The following is a 21933-nucleotide window of genomic DNA, read 5'->3' on the forward strand; positions in this document are numbered from 1 at the left end:
TGAGCCATGTGATATATTTTATGAGTTGAGTATATGGCATAGTAATGTGCGTTCCTTAACTTTAAAAAGCCCCAGTGAGGGATGTCAAAGAGCAACATGCTGGGCCCTTTTGTTTGTGGATTTTCGGCATAGAGGTGATATTTGAAGCTATAACTGTTGATAAGTTTACCCAATGAAGAAGTATAAATGAAGAAGAGTAGAGGACCCAGAACAGATCCTTAAGATACTCCAACAGACATAGGTATTGGAGAGGAGGAGTCACCGGCAAATGATACAGAGAAAGACCTGTGATAAAGATAGGAGTAAATCCAAGAAAGAGCAGAGTTACAGAGGCCAAAAGAGCTAAGGGTCTGTAGGAGTAGGGGGTGGTCAACTGTGTCAAAGGCAGCTGAGAGGTCAAGTAAGATGAGTATAGAGTAGTGACCAATACTTTTAGCAAAGAGAAGATTGTTAGTATCCTTGGTAAGGGCAGTCTCAGTTGAGTGTTTGGGGCAGAAGCCAGATTGCAGTGGGTCAAGCAAGGTGGACAGGAAGTGGGTGAGGCGATTGTAAACTAGTTTTTCAAGGAGTTTTGATGTTAGTGGAAGCAGTGATATGGGGCGTAGCTTTCAGGAGAATTAGGGTCGAGGGAGGGTTTTTTGAGTATGGGAGTGACTTTTGCGTGTTTGAAAGAAGATGGGAATGAATGGGTAGAGAGAGATAGGTTGAAGATGTGAATAAGAGCAGGAGTAAGGGTGGAAGACATGGAGGGTATTAGACGGGAAGGGATAGGGTCAAGTGGGCAGGTAGTGAGGCGTGAGGAATATAATAAGGAAGAAACTTCATTCTCAGTGGCTGGATGGAAGATGCAGAGGGTGGCAGAGGGATTAACTGGGCCTGTTGTTGGAATATTGCAGGTTGGTGTTGGGATGTTGCTTCGGATAGTATGTGTTTTGTTCAAAAAGTACTTAACTTGACATCAAAGGGCTCCAATGCTCTTATATATATGTCTACATATGTATTTATGTGTTTATATGTGCATATAATTCTGTAAATACATATGTACACAAATAAATACAAATGTACACACATATAAACATATATCTATAATATATATATATATATATATATATATATATACACATAAATATACATATTTAAAGATAAGTAGATTATACCCCCAGCACCACTAAAACTATAAACGCACTGTCTATGTTTACTTCGGTTGCTATGGCAAACGTTTTGGGCAGAACATACATTGAGCTCCACTGTCTATGCTTACTTCAGTTGCTATGGTAACCAATTGGGCCGCTCGACTTGCCTTAGTGAGCAGATCGTACATTGAGCTCCATAATCACACGCTCCAGTCGAATAGTGTATCACATGATTGAGAGTCACTACGTCACGCACTAGTACCATACACACACCACAAATGTTTCCCCAGGTTGCTATGACAACCATTTGGGCCTTCTTACTTACCATAGTGTTTAGATTCCCTCATGAAATGTTCTAGTACAACATTATACCATGTGACTAAGCCTCAACAATTAATATGGAGGGGGCGTTTATAGGGGCATTTATAGGGTGTGCCTCCACCCAGCTTAAAAAAATCCCACGGATGTTTGTATTTTATTATATGAATTCCTCTGAAGAAGGACACCAAGCCTTTGAAATGCGTTAGGGATTATTCCTTTGGGATTTTGTATTTGTATTTATATTTACACTTTTATAGTATTATTAACACTTGTACTGCCTGAAGATTTTTTTGGATATTACCCTTTTGGGACTTCTCTCATTCCTGTTTGGTATCCTGAATACTGGGAAGAACCCAGAGGACTCCTCTGTGTACATACATTCTTTTATTTGTTTTGCCCATACCTCATATGTTTGAGGATTCTAAATGTAAGTGGCCACTTGGCGTGTTTTATTTACTTTTAATTTAATAAAACTGTATTACGCTATGTTCCCACTTAGTGTTTTCTATCATGCATAACTGCTGACCCACGGAGGAATTCCATTGCGATAACCTCTCCAGGCCCACACACCATACTTGAAGGGGAGAAGGATTAACATATCCATATCTTCATCTCTGAATCGGACACCAGCTACTACCTGAGGCTTCCCACTGATAGATGCGGAAACTTACCTCATATGATTGAGGTATTTTCTAGTAAGTGCTATACCTACCGGCTATCTCTACATGACATCATTATCTTTTTCAATTGCCCTTTATATTGAGTGCATTTCTAGCATTAAGAGAGGTTGATTGATTTCATTAATTTATACTGAAGTGTTCTGACCCTTTTCTTAGTGCTGTCTCACCCTCCTTTTCACATATTTAAAGATGTATATGTATGCATCTCAATGTTAAAGCCCTTTGCCTGCTTTTTTCCCCCAAACACCTGAGACCTCATATCTTTGAGCCCTTATAACTTTTTTGTGCAATTTTTAAAAAAATAATTGTTATCAGATGACTCATAATCTGGCCCAAAATGCAGAGCTTTATCAGCTGCTTTTTGTATTGTGTTAAAATAAGAGAAGGGCTTTAAAGAGAGCTGAAGGCATAAGAGGAAAAACAATAGCATTGTAAGTGGTAACCCTAGTGTAGTTGTACCAACGCGTTTAAAAGGACAGTCAAGTCAAAATTAAACTTTCATGATTCAGATAGGGCTTGCAATTCTTAACACTTTCCAATTTACTTTTAGCATCAAATTTGCTGTGTTCTCTTGGTATTTTTTGTTGAAAGCTAATCCTAGGTAGGCTCATATGCTAATTTCTAAGCCCTTGAAGGCCGCCTCTTATCTCAGTGCATTTTGATACTTTTTACAGCTAGACAGTGCTAGTTTGTGTGTGTCATATAGATAACATTGTGCTCACTCACAAGAGCACGCTTCCATAGGCTCCAATGGGAGCCTCAATCTCATGTTGTGAGACACGGCATGAGAACTAGTGCAGCGAAGGGGGTTGCAGCAAATTATAAATATATATGTATATGACTAGATACATAAATATATATATGTGTTAATTTGTGTATGTACACAAAATAACACATAAATATATACACTCACCGGCCACTTTATTAGGTACACCTTGCTAATACCGGGTTGGACCCCCTTTTGCCTTCAGAACTGCCTTAATACTTTGTGTCAGCTGCACATCTCCCGTTCCACCATATCCCAAAGGTGCTCTATTGGATTGAGATCTGGTGATTATGGAGGTCATTAGAGTACAGTGAACTCATTGTCATGTTCAAGAAAACAGTTTGAGATGATTTGAACTTTGTGACATGGTGTATTATCCTGTTGGAAGTAACCCTCAGAGGATGGGTACACTGTAGTCATAAAGGGATGGACATGGTCAGCAACAATACTCATGTAGGCCATGGCATTTAAACAATGCTCAATTGGTACAAGGGGCACAAAGTGTGCCAAGAAAATAGCCCACACACCATTACACCACCACCACTAGTCTGAACCGTTGATTAAAGGCAGGATGGATCCATGCTTTCATGTTGTTTACACCAAATTCTGACCCTTCCATCTGAATGTCACAGCTGAAATCGGTACTCATCAAACCAGGCAACGTTTTTCCAATCTTCTATTGTGCAATTTTGGTGAGCCTATGCAAATTGCAGCCTTAGTTTCCTGTTCTTAGCTAACAGGAGTGGCATCCAGTGTGGTCTTCTGCTGCTGTAGGCCATCTGTTTCAAGGCTTGACGTGTTGTGCATTCATAGATGGTATTCTGCATACCTTGGTACTTGTAACGAGTGGTTATTTGAGTTACTGTTGCCTTTCTTTAATCCTGAACCAGTCGGCCCATTCTCCTCTGACATAAAAAAAGGCATTGTCGTCCACACAACTGCCGCTCACTGGATATTTTCTCTTTTTCAGACGGTTCTCTGTAAAGCCTAGAGATACTTGTACGTGAAAATCCCAGTAGATCAGCAGTTTTTGAAATACTCAGACCAGCCCGTCTGGCACCAGCAACCATGCCCGTTCAAAGTCACTTAAATCTCCTTGTGCTGCCTTGTGATTTGCTGATTAGCAATTTGTGTTACCAAGCAATTGAACAGGTGTACCTTATAAAGTGGCCAGTAAGTGTATGTCTATAAGCATTATACAAAGTTCCCTTTAACACCCCATCCCCGCCAAATTTAGCACCTAAAAACTGCTACAATTTATATTTTCTTAATAAAATACACACCACTGTATTTTGGTGGTATTTGGGGCACATTTCTAAAATTAACCAGAGGTAGCAATAACCAGCCCCTTGTAATGGCTGGTTATGTATGGCGCGCCTGCAAACGGGCAAAGTTACCCGTTTGCAGGCGTGTGATAAATGAGCTCTCCACTTGTAATCTAGCCCTGTATGTGTTATGTGTAGGAGCTAAATATATCAAATGAATAAAAGCACAATTTGGCATTTCTTTCATTAAAAAAAAATTCTAGACATTACGGCCTAGATTTGGAGTTCGGCGGTAAAAGGGCTGTTAACGCTCCGCAGGCTTTTTTCTGGCCGCACCATAAATTTAACTCTGGTATCGAGAGTTAAAACAAATGCTGCGTTAGGCTCCAAAAAAGGAGCGTAGAGCATTTTTACCGCAAATGCAACTCTCGATACCAGAGTTGCTTACGGACGCGGCCGGCCTCAAAAACGTGCTCGTGCACGATTCTCCCATAGGAAACAATGGGACTGTTTGAGCTGAAAAAAAACCTAACACCTGCAAAAAAGCAGCGTTCAGCTCCTAACGCAGCCCCATTGATTCCTATGGGGAAACACTTCCTACGTCTGCACCTAACACCCTAACATGTACCCCGAGTCTAAACACCCCTAACCTTACACTTATTAACCCCTAATCTGCCGCCCCCGCTATCGCTGACCCCTGCATATTTTTTTTAACCCCTAATCTGCCGCTCCGTAAACCGCCGCAACCTACGTTATCCCTATGTACCCCTAATCTGCTGCCCTAACATCGCCGACCCCTATGTTATATTTATTAACCCCTAATCTGTCCCCCACAACGTCGCCGACACCTACCTACACTTATTAACCCCTAATCTGCCGAGCGGACCTGAGCGCTACTATAATAAAGTTATTAACCCCTAATCCGCCTCACTAACCCTATCATAAATAGTATTAACCCCTAATCTGCCCTCCCTAACATCGCCGACACCTAACTTCAATTATTAACCCCTAAACTTCCGATCGGAGCTCACCGCTATTCTAATAAATGGATTAACCCCTAAAGCTAAGTCTAACCCTAACACTAACACCCCCCTAAGTTAAATATAATTTTTATCTAACGAAATAAATTAACTCTTATTAAATAACTTATTCCTATTTAAAGCTAAATACTTACCTGTAAAATAAATCCTAATATAGCTACAATATAAATTATAATTATATTATAGCTATTTTAGGATTAATATTTATTTTACAGGCAACTTTGTAATTATTTTAACCAGGTACAATAGCTATTAAATAGTTAAGAACTATTTAATAGTTACCTAGTTAAAATAATAACAAATTTACCTGTAAAATAAATCCTACCCTAAGATATAATTAAACCTAACACTACCCTATCAATAAAATAATTAAATAAACTACCTACAATTACCTACAATTAACCTAACACTACACTATCAATAAATTAATTAAACACAATTGCTACAAATAAATACAATTAAATAAACTAGCTAAAGTACAAAAAATAAAAAAGAACTAAGTTACAGAAAATAAAAAAATATTTACAAACATAATAAAAATATTACAACAATTTTAAACTAATTACACCTACTCTAAGCCCCCTAATAAAATAACAAAGCCCCCCAAAATAAAAAATTCCCTACCCTATTCTAAATTAAAAAAGTTACAAGCTCTTTTACCTTACCAGCCCTGAACAGGGCCCTTTGCGGGGCATGCCCCAAGAATTTCAGCTCTTTTGCCTGTAAAAAAAAACATACAATACCCCCCCCCAACATTACAACCCACCACCCACATACCCCTAATCTAACCCAAACCGCCCTTAAATAAACCTAACACTAATCCCCTGAAGATCTTCCTACCTTGTCTTCACCATCCAGGTATCACCGATCCGTCCTGGCTCCAAGATCTTCATCCAACCCAAGCGGGGGTTGGCGATCCATAATCCGGTGCTCCAAAGTCTTCCTCCTATCCGGCAAGAAGAGGACATCCGGACCGGCAAACATCTTCTCCAAGCGGCATCTTCGATCTTCTTCCATCCGGTGCGGAGCGGGTCCATCTTGAAGCAGGCGACGCGGATCCATCCTCTTCTTCCGATGTCTCCCGACTAATGACTGTTCCTTTAAGGGACGTCATCCAAGATGGCGTCCCTCGAATTCCGATTGGCTGATAGGATTCTATCAGCCAATCGGAATTAAGGTAGGAATTTTCTGATTGGCTGATGGAATCAGCCAATCAGAATCTAGTTCAATCCGATTGGCCGATCCAATCAGCCAATCAGATTGAGCTCGCATTCTATTGGCTGATCGGAACAGCCAATAGAATGCGAGCTCAATCTGATTGGCTGATTGGATCAGCCAATCGGATTGAACTTGATTCTGATTGGCTGATTCCATCAGCCAATCAGAAAATTCCTACCTTAATTCCGATTGCTGATAGAATCCTATCAGCCAATCGGAATTCGAGGGACGCCATCTTGGATGACGTCCCTTAAAGGAACAGTCATTAGTCGGGAGACATCGGAAGAAGAGGATGGATCCGCGTCGCCTGCTTCAAGATGGACCCACTCCGCACCGGATGGAAGAAGATCGAAGATGCCGCTTGGAGAAGATGTTTGCCGGTCCGGATGTCCTCTTCTTGCCGGATAGGAGGAAGACTTTGGAGCACCGGATTATGGATCGCCAACCCCCGCTTGGGTTGGATGAAGATCTTGGAGCCAGGACGGATCGGTGATACCTGGATGGTGAAGACAAGGTAGGAAGATCTTCAGGGGATTAGTGTTAGGTTTATTTAAGGGGGGTTTGGGTTAGATTAGGGGTATGTGGGTGGTGGGTTGTAATGTTGGGGGGGGGTATTGTATGTTTTTTTTTACAGGCAAAAGAGCTGAAATTCTTGGGGCATGCCCCGCAAAGGGCCCTGTTCAGGGCTGGTAAGGTAAAAGAGCTTGTAACTTTTTTCATTTAGAATAGGGTAGGGAATTTTTTATTTTGGGGGGCTTTGTTATTTTATTAGGGGGCTTAGAGTAGGTGTAATTAGTTTAAAATTGTTGTAATATTTTTATTATGTTTGTAAATATTTTTTTATTTTCTGTAACTTAGTTCTTTTTTATTTTTTGTACTTTAGCTAGTTTATTTAATTGTATTTATTTGTAGCAATTGTGTTTAATTAATTTATTGATAGTGTAGTGTTAGGTTAATTGTAGGTAATTGTAGGTAGTTTATTTAATTATTTTATTGATAGGGTAGTGTTAGGTTTAATTATATCTTAGGGTAGGATTTATTTTACAGGTAAATTTGTTATTATTTTAACTAGGTAACTATTAAATAGTTCTTAACTATTTAATAGCTATTGTACCTGGTTAAAATAATTACAAAGTTGCCTGTAAAATAAATATAAATCCTAAAATAGCTATAATATAATTATAATTTATATTGTAGCTATATTAGGATTTATTTTACAGGTAAGTATTTAGCTTTAAATAGGAATAAGTTATTTAATAAGAGTTAATTTATTTCGTTAGATAAAAATTATATTTAACTTAGGGGGGTGTTAGTGTTAGGGTTAGACTTAGCTTTAGGGGTTAATCCATTTATTAGAATAGCGGTGAGCTCCGATCGGAAGTTTAGGGGTTAATAATTGAAGTTAGGTGTCGGCGATGTTAGGGAGGGCAGATTAGGGGTTAATACTATTTATGATAGGGTTAGTGAGGCGGGTTAGGGGTTAATAACTTTATTATAGTAGCGCTCAGGTCCGCTCGGCAGATTAGGGGTTAATAAGTGTAGGCAGGTGTCTGCGACGTTGAGGGGGGCAGATTAGGGGTTAATAAATATAATATAGGGGTCGGCGGTGTTAGGGGTAGCAGATTAGGGGTACATAGGGATAACGTAGGTGGCGGCGATTTGCGGTCGGTGGATTAGGGGTTAATTATTTTAAGTAGCTTGCGGCGACGTTGTGGGGGGCAGGTTAGGGGTTAATAAATATAATACAGGGGTCGGCGGGGTTAGGGGCAGCAGATTAGGGGTACATAAGTATAACGTAGGTGGCGGTCGGCAGATTAGGGGTTAAAAATTTTAATCGAGTGGCGGCGATGTGGGGGGAGCTCGGTTTAGGGGTACATAGGTAGTTTATGGGTGTTAGTGTACTTTAGGGTACAGTAGTTAAGAGCTTTATAAACCGGCGTTAGCCAGAAAGCTCTTAACTCCTGCTATTTTCAGGCGGCTGGAATCTTGTCGTTAGAGCTCTAACGCTCACTTCAGAAACGACTCTAAATACCAGCGTTAGAAAGATCCCATTGAAAAGATAGGCTACGCAAATGGCGTAGGGGGATCTGCGGTATGGAAAAGTCGCGGCTGAAAAGTGAGCGTTAGACCCTTTAATCACTGACTCCAAATACCAGCGGGCGGCCAAAACCAGCGTTAGGAGCCTCTAACGCTGGTTTTGACGGCTACCGCCGAACTCTAAATCTAGGCCTACGTTTTTTAAAGGGAATATAGTTTAGTGAATAAAATCTAGTTATATTTTAAAATGACCAATAAAAAGTGCACAGAAGTATTCATTTTCACTTAGCATTGCCAGAAAGCATACAGTACCTTTGGTCAAGCTTTTAATTTTTCCAAGAGGCGAAGGAACTGACACATACGAACCATCTAAAACACAAAGTTTACATAATAAGATATTTAACAATGTACTTGTTGCTTCTCAGTTTTACTACTTCAAAATGACATGACAACACATAAAAGAACTAAAATACTTTTTAAAATGCTATTAAACTTTATAAGATAAGTAAAATATGCACAATCTTTTACAGTTTCTATGATTGCAGCAGTGTAGGCTTTTGGAGAGGGCATTAGCTTTGTGTTATGTCAAACTAGATATTAAAGGGATACTAAACCCAACCATTTTTTTCATGATTCAGATAGAGCATGCAATTTTAAGCAACTTTCTAATTTACTCCTATCATGATTTTTTTTTTATTCTCTTGCTATCATTATTTAAAAAGCAGGAATGTAAAGCTTAGGAGCCAGCCCATTTTAGGTTCAGAACCCTGGAGAGTGCTTGCTTATTAGTGACTAAATGTATATTTAGCCACCAATAAGAAAGCGCAACCCAGGTTCTGAACCAAAAATGGGCTGGCTCCTATGCTGTACATTCCTGCTTTTTAAATAAAGATAGCAAAAAAACAAAGAAAATTTGATAATATAAGTAGATTAGAAATGGCTTTAAAATGCATACTCTATCTGAATCATGAAAAAAAAAATTGGGTTAATATCCCTTTAAGATCTCATGAACATGACCATCAAACTGTCTTGTAATTATGTACCATTCCCCCCTCTCCCCATTCTCTACTTCCCTTGGTCTTCTCCCTTACCCCTCTCCCATTCTCTTCCTCCCTTCTCTTCTCCCTTAAAGGGACATTATAGGCTAGATTTTTCTTTGCATAAATGTTTTGTGGATCATCAATTTATATAGCCCATAACGTTTTTTTCTTTAAAAAATGGATATTTTTGCTTATTTTTAAATAACATTGCTCTGCTTTTTAGACTCCTAACCAAGCCCCAAAGTTTTAGGAGAATACTGACGTATATCTACTCCAGCTTGCTTCTGTTTGTGTAAAGGGTCTTTTCATATGCAAAGGAAAGGGGAGGGGGGGAGTGTCTGCTATTTCCCACTTGCAGGGGGTGTTCCAGTAACATTTTAAACAGAGCTGAACTGGAAGCTTCTAAGTAAGTTTTTAAATGGTTTTATACTTAAAAATTTTTATATCAATATCTGTGCATATTATTCTTTATAGTAGTGTAGTCTAGTAAATGCAGTTATATGAAAATTGGTACTCTAATGCCCAGACTCACAGGGCGGTGCTTGACGGGCTTAATTAAAATATAACTTTTATTATCTACATTAAAAATGGGTTTAACAAAATATAACACACAAACACAAATACATTCTATTGTTAAAATCAACACTGTGAGATAGAACCTGGGTAATGGATCTTGCTGTACTATATGTGATTTACTCAAGCCTTTATTATAAAGAAGTACAGCATATATAAATATCCTGGTCAATTACCCTGTATGAGTATTCCTAGCGAGGAAAGATACCAAATGTTGGTGAGATTGGTATCTTATAATGTGTGTAAATAAGTAAGGATGTTACAAATATAGTTGTGGATCCCACTAATTTATACGAAGATCTAAATACATGGGGTGAGGGGTGGTGAGGAGTTGGTGTAGCAAATTGTGACTACTGTCTACAATATTACATTAAAGAACAGAACTCAGTGTTCAGGGAGGATAGTATTACCACTGAAGACTGATATAAGATTACAAATATCTTATGTAAATGGCATACATTTTTTGGTGCTGTTCAATGTGCAGAGTAGATATTAGATAACAGGTATTGTATGATGTATTCATATATTGTAATTATTTGCCCACTGGAGTTGTATTAAATAATAATCCATGAGAACCTATTGTCAAAATGCCACATTTCAAGAAGTTGTAGTCTTACATTCTATCTGTATAGTTATCAAATTGAATCTTACTGGGTGCTTTACTGTGGTGTGCCCACAGTGTACATTATATTGAGATGGTGATTTCAACTTATTCACTGACTATCCAGCTGTATAAAATAGTCACAGTTAGTTGTGATTTTTGTTGAATGCTTTAACCATCTGTATTTCACAGTTATATTTATTCATAAATAACCACTGAGTGGTTATTTAGCCAAATTAAGAGATATTTTTTAATAATGTAATTATACTGTATGAAGTATCGCTTACTATAAGGTTCTAAGGATTCTTCTCAGTTAGGCTTAGTATGTTATGGTGGTGACAGACTAGCACTTATTAACCTGATAGAGATCGTTCATTAATTCTGTCTTATTGCATAATACTACTATGTCTCAAATTGATACAGATATAAAAATACAAAGTAACTAGTATTCACCTATGTTATGGCCGTTACTGCCTATTAATAAATAAATGTGTGTGTACCATGCGGCACATAACCGTATTATTAGCACTATATGTTATACTAGTAATATTTACTTCTAACTGAAGATCGATCATTATTATCCCCCTTCAAGTGGGAAATACACTTTCAGAGCATTGTTAGTTAAATATAATCGTTTAGTAACTCATAGTGAGATTCAATCTGGTCTATAGGATCTGATCAGTTGGTCCCTTTAGCCTGTAGCGTAATTGTGAATAATATTGAGATCTATTGTTATAGATAGAATCTGCTACCTTACATATGTATGATCTTTAGTTTGAAATTGTGGCAAATAGGTACCGTTACTCCGCCAAGTAGTTAGCACATATACCTCCACTTAGATTTAAATTTAAATAATTGATCTGAGTGCTAGGGCTTCAGCGTTTACTCAATTGTATCAGATGCTGCTATTCAGCCTGCTCGTCACTGTCAACTGTTTCAAACCCCATGATATGCGATACGTTGCGCTATGTAGGATTACACTGTTGCGGCTAGGTAGTTACAGGGTATGGTAAGGTTCTAACTCAAAAGGTGCATTTAAAAAGCTTCCTATACACTGCTCTTAATTTGAGACATAGTAGTATTATGCAATAAGACAGCATTAATAAACTTTCTCTATCAGGTTAATAAGTGCTAGTCTGTCACCACTATAACATACTAAGCCTAACTGAGAAGAATCCTTAGAACCTTATAGTAAGCGATACTTCATACAGTATAATTACATTATTAAGAAATATTTCTTAATTTGGCTAAATAACCACTCAGCGGTTATTTATGAATAAATATAACTGGGAAATACAGATGGTTAAAGCATTCAACAAAAATCACAACTAACTGTGTGTCAGGGTGCCAGGAATCAGACTGAGACGAGAAGTGCAAAAATAATCACACCTTTATTAATAGCAAAAAATAATAAAAAGTCCACAAGTTAAATAACAAGCCAGGATTCAAAACCAGAGCTGGTAGTCAGACGAGCCGAGTCAGGAGCCAAAGCGAATAGTCAGACGAGCCGGAATCAGCAACAAGGAAAACAGCAGAGTCAGAAACAAGCCAGGGATCAGGAACCAGGAAGGACGTCAGGCAGCCAGGTAATATACAGGAACTCTAACAAACAGCTCTGAGACAACGCAAAGGCAAAGCATACTGAACAGAGGCCCTTTAAATAATAAGTGATGACATCACAATTCTGAGACTGCATCCTGTCTCACACGGATGATGCACACCAGTCTGGCCATAAAAGGAAGTGCAGGAAATGAGCAGCATCCCCCACAATGCACCATAGTCAGGAAGAGAGGTGATTAAAATGGCTGCCAGCAGCACATGGCAATACAAAACAGGGAAAAACCCTGACACTGTGACTATTTTATACAGCTGGATAGTCAGTGAATAAGTTGAAATCACCATCTCAATATAACGTACACTGTGGGCACACCACAGTAAAGCACCCAGGAAGATTCAATCTGATAACTATATAGATAGAATGTAAGACTACAACTTCTTGAAATGTGGCATTTTGACAATAGGTTCTCATGGATTATTATTTAATACAACCCCAGTGGGCAAATAATTACAATATATGAATACATCATACAATACCTGTTATCTAATATCTACTCTGCACATTGAACAGCACCCGAAAAAATTATGTCATTTACATAACATATTTGTAATCTTATATCAGTCTTCAGTGGTAATATTATCCTTCCTGTACACTGAGTTCTGTTCTTTAATGTAATATTGTAGACAGTAGTCACAATTTGCTACATCAACTCCTCACCACCCCTCACCCCTTGTATTTAGATCTTCGTATAAATTAGTGGGATCCACAACTATATTTGTAACATCCTTACTTATTTACACACATTATAAGATACCAATCTCACCAACATTTGGTATCTTTCCTAGCTAGAAATACTCATACAGGGTAATTGACCAGGATATTTATATATGCTGTACTTGTTTATAATAAAGGCTTGAGTAATTCACATATAGTACAGCAAGATCCATTACCCAGGTTCTATCTCACAGTGTTGATTTTAACAATAGAATGTATTTGTGTTTGTGTGTTATATTTTGTTAAACCCATTTTTAATGTAGATAATAAAAGTTATATTTTAATTAAGCCCGTCAAGCACCGCCCTGTGAGTCTGGGGATTAGAGTGCTATATGCGTATTCTGTCCTGTGGAACACTCCTAGTTCCACAATTTTGTAGTCTATATGAATTTTATGCACAAGCAACAACCCACCAATATTAAGTAATAAGGGTGCGGAACCATATTTGGTCCTCACACAATACATTATAAACATTAAATAGAATGGGGCACGCCTATAATAGTGCCATTATTAAATTCTGTCTTTAATATAAAAATTGGTGTTTACTGTCCCTTTAACTCTCTCCCCATTTTCTTCCTCCCTTGTCTTCTCCCTTACCTTTCTCCCCATTCTCTTTCTCCCTTGTCTTCTCCCTTATCCCTCTCCCCATTATCTTCCTCCCTTGTCTTCTCCCTTACTTTTTTTCTCATTCTCTTCCTCCCTTGTCTTCTCCCTGACCCCTCTCCCCCTTCCCTTCCTCCCTTGTCTTCTCCCTTATTGATCTAGCCATTCTCTTCCTCCCTTGTCTTCTCCCTTACCCCTCTCCCCATTCCCTTCCTCCCTTGTGTTCTCCCTTACCCCTCTCCCCATTCTCTTCCTACCTTGTCTTCTCCCTTCTCCCTCTCCCCATTCTCTTCCTCTCTTGTGTTCTCCCTTACCCCTCTCCCCATTCTCTTCATCCCTTGTCTTCTCCCTTATCCCTCTCCACATTCTCTTCCTCCCTTGTCTTCTCTCTTATCCCTCTCCCCATTCTCTTCCTCCCTTGTCTTCTCCCTTATCCCTCTCCCCATTCTCTTCCTCCCTTGTCTTCTCTCTTATCCCTCTTACCTTTCTCTTTCTCCCTTGTCTTCTCCCTTATCCATCTCCCCATGATCTTCCTCTCTTGTCTTCTCCCTTATTCATCTCCCCCTTCCCTTCCTCCCTTGTCTCCTCCCTTACCCCTCTCCCCAGTCTTTTCCTCCCTTGTCTTCTCCCTTACCCCTCTCCCCATTCTCTTCCTCCCTTGTCTTCTCTCTTATCCCTCTCCATATTCTCTTCCTCCCTTGTCTTCTCCCTTACCCCTCTCCCCATTCTCTTCTCCCTTACCCCTCTCCCCAGTCTCTTCCTCCCTTGTCTTCTCCCTTACCCCTCTCCCCATTCTCTTCCTCCCTTGTCTTCTCTCTTATCCCTCTCCATATTCTCTTCCTCCCTTGCCTTCCCTCTTACCCCTCTCCCAATTCTCTTCTCTCTTACCCCTCTCCCCATTCTCTTTCTCCCTGTCTCTCTATTTCCCTTACTTTATAAGCCCTTCTTATTATCTGCGTCTGCCTCTGTTTTGTCTTTGTACAAACTCTAACTCTACTGTACTCTACCAACTTCTTTCACAAAGTGGCTTGTCCCTATTATAATGTAGATAAAGGATCATTAGTCATCCTAATTCTACTAAAATGTAAATTCATCTAGTAGGATGTTGGCTGTGTATTTGAATGCCTTTGATATAACTATTCTGTCAAGTAGAAGAATATAACAAGCTACTTTTTTGAGTGATCGGCCTTGTTTTAAATTATGAGATTTATTACTTATTAAAGTGTTAAGATAGAGAATATTTAAAGGGACATATAATGACAATACAAATGTTTTAAAGAGAACATTTTTTTTTATTTTTTTTTGCAATATGTAGTAAATGTCAGTGTCAGAGCAACAATGCACATCTGTTCCAGACCTGAACATGACCATTTATTGGTGCCTATGCACAAATGCCACTTCTGATTTGCTCACTGACCATGTTTAGCTTAGGATCAGAATTGCATTGCTACACCAGAGCTGACTCAATATATGTTTAATCTTTTTGAACTGGTTTAAATATGTAGTTATAATCAAGCAATAGTGCTCTTTTGCCTTAGAACATATTCTTATTACGCTTTTATTTTCCTTTAAGAAAAAAGTAAATTTATGCTTACCTGATAAATTGATTTCTTCTATGGTAAGACGAGTCCACAGATTCATCCTTTACTTGTGGGATATTATCCTTCCTAACAGGAAGTGGCAAAGAGCACCACAGCAGAGCTGTCTATATAGCTCCTCCCTTAGCTCCACCCCCCTGTCATTCGACCGAAGGTACAGGAAGAAAAATTAGAAACTACAAGGTGCAGAGGTGACTGAAGTTTAAATCAAAAAAATATAATCTGTCTTAAAATGACAGGGCGGGCCGTGGACTTGTCTTACCATAGAAGAAATCAATTTATCAGGTAAGCATAAATGTACTTTTCTTCTATAAAGGTAAGACGAGTCCACGGATTCATCCTTTACTTGTGGGATACAATACCAAAGCTACAGGACACGGATGAACGGGAGGGACAAGACAGATGGTTAAACAGAAGGCACCACTGCTTGAAGAACATTTCTCCCAAAAATAGCCTCCGAAGAAGTAAAGGTATCAAATTTGTAAAATTTGGAAAACGTATGAAGCGAAGACCAAGTCGCAGCCTTACAAATCTGTTCAACAGAAGCATCATTTTTAAAAGCCCATGTGGAAGCCACCGCTCTGGTAGAGTGAGCTGTAATTCTTTCAGGAGGCTGCTGTCCAGCAGTCTCGTATGCCAAACGGATGATGCTTTTCAGCCAAAAAGAAAGAGAGGTAGCCGTAGCTTTTTGACCTCCACGTTTTCCAGAATAGACAACAACCAAAGAAGATGTTTGACGGAAATCTTTGGTCGCTTGCAAGTAAAACTTTAAAGCATGAACCACGTCCAAGTTGTGCAATAGACACTCCTTCTTAGAGGAAGGATTAGGACACAGAGAAGGAACAACAATTTCCTGATTAATATTCTTATTAGTAACAACCTTAGGAAGGAATCCAGTTTTGGTACGCAAAACCACCTTATCAGCATGGAAAACAAGATAAGGTGAGTCGCATTGCAATGCAGATAGTTCAGAAACTCTTCAAGCCGAAGAGATAGCAACTAAAAACAGAACTTTCCAAGATAGAAGCTTAATATCTATGGAATGCATAGGTTCAAACGGAACCCCTTGAAGAACCTTAAGAACTAAATTCAAACTCCATGGTGGATCAACAGGTTTAAACACAGGCTTGATTCTAACTAAAGCCTGACAGAACGACTGAACATCTGGAACATCTGCCAGACGTTTGTGCAGTAGAATTGATAAAGCAGATATCTGTCCTTTTAAGGAACTAGCTGATAGCCCCTTCTCCAATCCTTCTTGGAGAAAGGACAAAATCCTAGGAATCCTGATCTTACTCCATGAGTAGCCTTTGGATTCGCACCAATAAAGATATTTACGCCATATATTATGATAAATTTTCCTGGTAACAGGCTTTCGAGACTGAATCAAGGTATCTACGACCAACTCAGAGAACCCCCGCTTGGATAAGATCAAGCGTTCAATCTCCAAGCAGTCAGTCGCAGAGAAACTAGATTTGGATGCTGGAACGGACCTTGAATCAGAAGGTCCTGTCTCAGTGGCAGAGTCCGTGGTGGAAGAGATGACATGTCCACCAGGTCTGCATACCAAGTCCTGCGTGGCCACGCAGGTGCTATCAAAATCACTGAAGCTCTCTCCTGTTTGATTCTGGCAATCAAACGAGGAAGGAGAGGAAATGGTGGAAACACATAAGCCAGGTTGAACGACCAGGGTACTTCTAGAGCATCTATCAGTACTGCCTGAGGATCCCTTGACCTGGACCCATAACAAGGAAGTTTGGCATTCTGACGAGACGCCATCAGATCCAATTCTGGTGTTCCCCATTGCTGAATCAATTGTGCAAACACCTCTGGATGGAGTTCCCACTCCCCCGTATGAAAAGTCTGCCGACTTAGAAAATCCGCTTCCCAGTTCTCCACCCCTGGGATATAGATTGCTGATAGATGGCAAGAGTGAGTCTCTCCCCTTCGAATTATTTTGGTAACCTCTATCATCGCTAGAGAACTCTTTGTTCCCCCCCCTGATGATTGATATATGCTATAGTCGTGATATTGTCCGACTGGAATCTTATGAATCTGGCCGACGCCAACTGAGGCCACGCCTGAAGCGCGTTGAATATCACTCTCAGTTCTAGAATATTTATCGGGAGGAGAGCCTCCTCCTGAGTGCACAATCTCTGTGCTTTCAGGGAATTCCAGACTGCACCCCAGCCCAATAAGCTGGCGTCCGTCGTCACTATAACCAACGCTGGCCTGCGGAAACACATTCCCTTGGACAGATGATCCTGTGACAACCACCAAAGAAGAGAGTCTCTGGTCTCTTGGTCCAGATTTATCTGAGGAGATAAATCTGCATAATCCCCATTCCACTGTTTGAGCAGGCAAAGTTGCAGTGGTCTGAGATGCAAGCGAGCAAACGGAACTATGTCCATTGCCGCTACCATTAAGCCGATTACCTCCATACACTGAGCCACTGACGGGCAGGGAGTGGAATGAAGAGCTCGGCAGATGGATAAAATTTTTGATTTCCTGACCTCCGTCAGAAATATTTTCATGTCCACCGAATCTATCAGAGTTCCCAGGAAAGGAACTCTTGTGAGAGGGATAAGTGAACTCTTTTTTTACGTTCACCTTCCACCCATGAGATCTTAGAAAAGCCAACACGATGTCCGTGTGAGACTTGGCTAGTTGGAAAGTTGACGCCTGGATTAAGATATCGTCCAGATAAGGCGCCACAGCTATTGTGAAAATTCTGGGAGCTGTGGCCAACCCGAAGGCAAGAGCCACAAACTAGTAATGCTTGTCCTTAAAGGCGAACCTGAGGAACTGGTGATGATCTTTGTGGATAGGATCTTTGTGTAACGCTCTACACGCTAAAAATGTGCAGATACTCATCATTTAAGTCCACGGTGGTCATATATTGACCCTCCTGGATCATTGGCAAAATAGTCCGAATGGTCTCCATCTTGAAGGATGGGACTCTGAGGAATTTGTTTAGGATCTTGAGATCCAAAATTGGTCTGAAGGTTCCCTCTTTTTTGGGAACTACAAACAGATTGGAGTAGAACCCTTGCCCCTGTTCTGTTTTCGGAACTGGGCAGATAACTCCCATGGTATATAGGTTTTCTACACAGCGTAAGAACGCCTCTCTTTTTGTCTGGTTTGCAGACAATTGAGAAATATGGAATCTCCCCCTTGGGGGAGGATATTTGAAATCTAGAAGATACCCCTGGGTTACTATTTCTAAAGCCCAGGAGTCCTGAACGTCTCTTGCCCAAGCCTGAGTGAAGAGAGAAAGTCTGCCCCCTACTAGATCTGGTCCCGGATTGGGGGCTACCCCTTCATGCTGTCTTGGTGGCGGCAGCAGCAGGCTTCTTGGCCTGTTTACCCTTGTTCCAAGTCTGGTTAGGTCTCCAGACTGACTTGGATTGAGCAAAATTCCCCTCTTGCTTTGCGGCAGGGGAAGAGGTAGAGGGACCACCTTTGAAGTTTTGAAAGGAACGAAAATTATTTTGTTTGGTCCTCATCTTATTCGTCCTATCCTGAGGAAGGGCATGGCCTTTCCCTCCAGTGATGTCTGAAATGATCTCTTTCAGTTCAGGCCCGAATAGGGTCTTACCCTTGAAAGGGATGGCTAAAAGCTTAGCTTTTGATGACACATCAGCAGACCAGGACTTAAGCCATAACGCTCTACACGCTAAAATGGCAAAACCTGAATTCTTCGCCGCTAATTTAGCCAATTGAAAAGCGGCATCTGTAATGAAAGAATTAGCTAGCTTGAGAGCCCTAATTCTATCCAGAATATCATCTAATGGGGTCTCAACCTGAAGAGCCTCTTCCAGAGCCTCGAACCAAAAAGACGCTGCAGTAGTTACAGGAACAATGCACGCTATAGGTTGGAGAAGAAAACCTTGATGAACAAATATTTTCTTCAGAAGACCCCCTAATTTTTTATCCATAGGATCTTTGAAAACACAACTGTCCTCAATAGGTATAGTTGTACGCTTAGCCAGGGTAGAAATAGCTCCCTCCACCTTAGAAACTGTCTGCCACGAGTCCCGCACGGCGTCTGATATGGGAAACATTTTCTTAAAAGTAGGAGGGGGAGCGAACGGAATACCTGGTCTATACCACTCCCTAGTAACAATTTCCGAAATCCTCTTAGGGACCGGAAAAACATCAATGTAGGAAGGAACCTCGAGGAATCTGTCCATTTTACACAATTTCTCTGGAACTACAATAGGGTCACAATCATCCAGAGTCGCTAAAACCTCCCTGAGCAATAAGCGGAGGTGTTCTAGTTTAAATTTAAAAGCCGTCATATCTGAATCTGTCTGAGGGAACGTATTTCCTGAATCAGAAATCTCTACCTCAGCCAGCAAATCCCTCACTTCAGAACATTGTGAGGGTACATCGGATATGGCTAATAAAGCGTCAGAGGGCTCAGCGTTTGTTCTCACACCAGACCTACTGCGCTTCCCCTGCAACCCAGGCAGCTTAGATAAAACCTCTGTGAGGGTAGTATTCATAACTGCGGCCATATCTTGCAGGGTGAAAGAATTAGCCGCACTAGAAGTACTTGGCGTCGCTTGTGCGGGCGTTAACGGTTGTGACACTTGGGAAGAATTAGATGGCAAAACCCGATACTCTTCTGACTGAGAATCATCCTGTGACATACTTTTAGTAGCTAAAATATGTTCTTTACAATTTATTGACCTTTCGGTGCATGAGGGACACATTCTAAGTGGAGGTTCCACAATGGCTTCTAAACATATTGAACATTAACTTTCCTCAGTGTCAGACATGTTGAACAGGCTAGTAATGACTACAAACAAGCATGAAAACACTTTATTTAGTGAAAAAATAACAATCTTAAAAAACGGTACTGCGCGCCTTTAAGAGAAAAAAAGCATACACGTTCTGCAAAACAGCCTAAACATGCACCAAATTTTTCAAAATTTTGTATGTAGACACAATATAGGTAGTTAAGATTGCACCACAAATTTTTTAACAATTAACCCCTTAATTTCCAAACCTGATAGAAAATAGGCCCAGATCCGTAAACAACACTCTCAGCACCTTGCCACAGCCCTGCTGTGGCCCTACCTGCCCTCAGGGATCGAAAATGTGGGGTAAAAGCTTCGATTTGGCCCAAAACATACACCAGGGCCCTCAGGAGTTATAGCTTGCTGTTTGCTGATAAAACTAACTGCGCATCTGAGGCATGAAAATAGGCCCCTCCCATCACAGTCGATGTCTCCTCAGCCTTAAAGGACCGCACCAGAGCGGTTATAACTAGTCATGTGGGTTCTAAGACCCAAAAGTTAAGCCATGTGTGCCCTTAATAAAGTTTGCCCAAAACGTTATTGCCCACAAAAACGTTACAGCACTCCCAAATCAAAAAACGTTTGCTCACAAACATTTGCCATTCAGTGTCAACCATATTTGTAATTGACCCCATATGCAAGCTAAGTAATGCCCTTCTTTTAGCTCTAGGATTACTGCTTACTCTTACCCTCATGGGTATAATGTCAGCCTTTCTGAAATACACAGTCTCTCCAGAAAAATATGACTGAACATACCTCATTGCTGCATAGCATGAAACCGTTCCTCACACTAAAGTTTCCTGTACTCCTCAGCCTCTGTGGGAACAGCAATGGACCTTAGTTACAAATGCTAAGATCATCATCCTCCAGGCAGCAGTCTTCATTCATCTGCTGCCTGAGAGTAAATAGTACACACTGGTACCATTTAAAATAATAAACTCTTGCTTGAAGAAATGAAAAACTAATATCTTATCACCTCTTTCACTTTACGCTTCCTAGTACTTAGAGTAGGCAAAGAGAATGACTGGGGGTGGAGCTAAGGGAGGAGCTAAATAGAAAGCTCTGCTGTGGTGCTCTTTGCCACTTCCTGTTAGGAAGGATAATATCCCACAAGTAATGGATGAATCCGTGGACTCGTCTTACCTTTATAGAAGAAATGGTTAAGATAGAACAGTATCTTGAAGGTGAGAATTTAAAATAATGCACAAAAGTCTGCCAACATGGTTTTAATAATGGTTAATTATACTATACATTTTAATTAAATATTACTTCATCAATTGATACAACATATTTTGTTATATGAATAGTAGAATATAACCAATTCCAGTGTTGCCTCTAAGGCCAGGTATTGTGAGCGGCCCAGCAGTGAACCAGTTAATAAGGTAACCACACGCTGCTCTCTGCATTGTGTAGTATTTGCTAACTGCAGGGTGTGGTTCACTAATTAACTGTTTCACTGCTGGGCCTCTCACAAAATCTGGCCTTAGAGGGAACACTGACCAGTTCTTGTTAAAACAACTAAAATTAGAGAAACTAATAATAATTTTATTTTAAGTAATAGAGATCACTCAATTACAAATTATACTACCAAGGGACAGAAGATTAGATATCATTTTATTTAGTGACATATATTAATGAAAGTAGCTCAATATAAAATGACTAGTCAATTTTCTGCTAATCAACTTGTCCATTTTAACAGAACATTTCAATAGAAGCCTTTGGCCATTATGTTTTCAAATAATGTTAAGGAAAAAGAAACAGAACTTTAAATAGAACAGTGAAGTTAAATACCTCCGCCGGGCTGGGAATACTCATTACACTGAGCTTCATCCTGAGGGTGCTTATAATGTTTCAAAAGTGTAACAATTCCATCATGACCTGAAAAAATTAGCAGAAAAGATTTGTTACAAGGGTTTTAACA

At 40.0% G+C, this 21933-nt stretch overlaps 1 protein-coding gene across 1 annotated transcript in view; it reads right to left on the minus strand.

Moving 5' to 3' along the window:
• TNNI3K (TNNI3 interacting kinase) overlaps positions 1-21933 on the minus strand; it is a 587433-nt gene that overhangs the window by 375190 nt on the left and 190310 nt on the right. The window contains exons 12-13 of the mRNA XM_053693350.1: positions 21804-21890; positions 8773-8829 (exon numbers count right to left, since the gene is read on the minus strand). Coding sequence (XP_053549325.1) covers positions 8773-8829; positions 21804-21890 — 144 coding nt within the window. The remainder of the gene's footprint in view (positions 1-8772; positions 8830-21803; positions 21891-21933) is intronic.

The sequence above is a fragment of the Bombina bombina genome, chromosome 10 (assembly GCF_027579735.1).
Source record: "Bombina bombina isolate aBomBom1 chromosome 10, aBomBom1.pri, whole genome shotgun sequence".
Taxonomy (NCBI): Eukaryota; Metazoa; Chordata; class Amphibia; order Anura; family Bombinatoridae; genus Bombina; species Bombina bombina.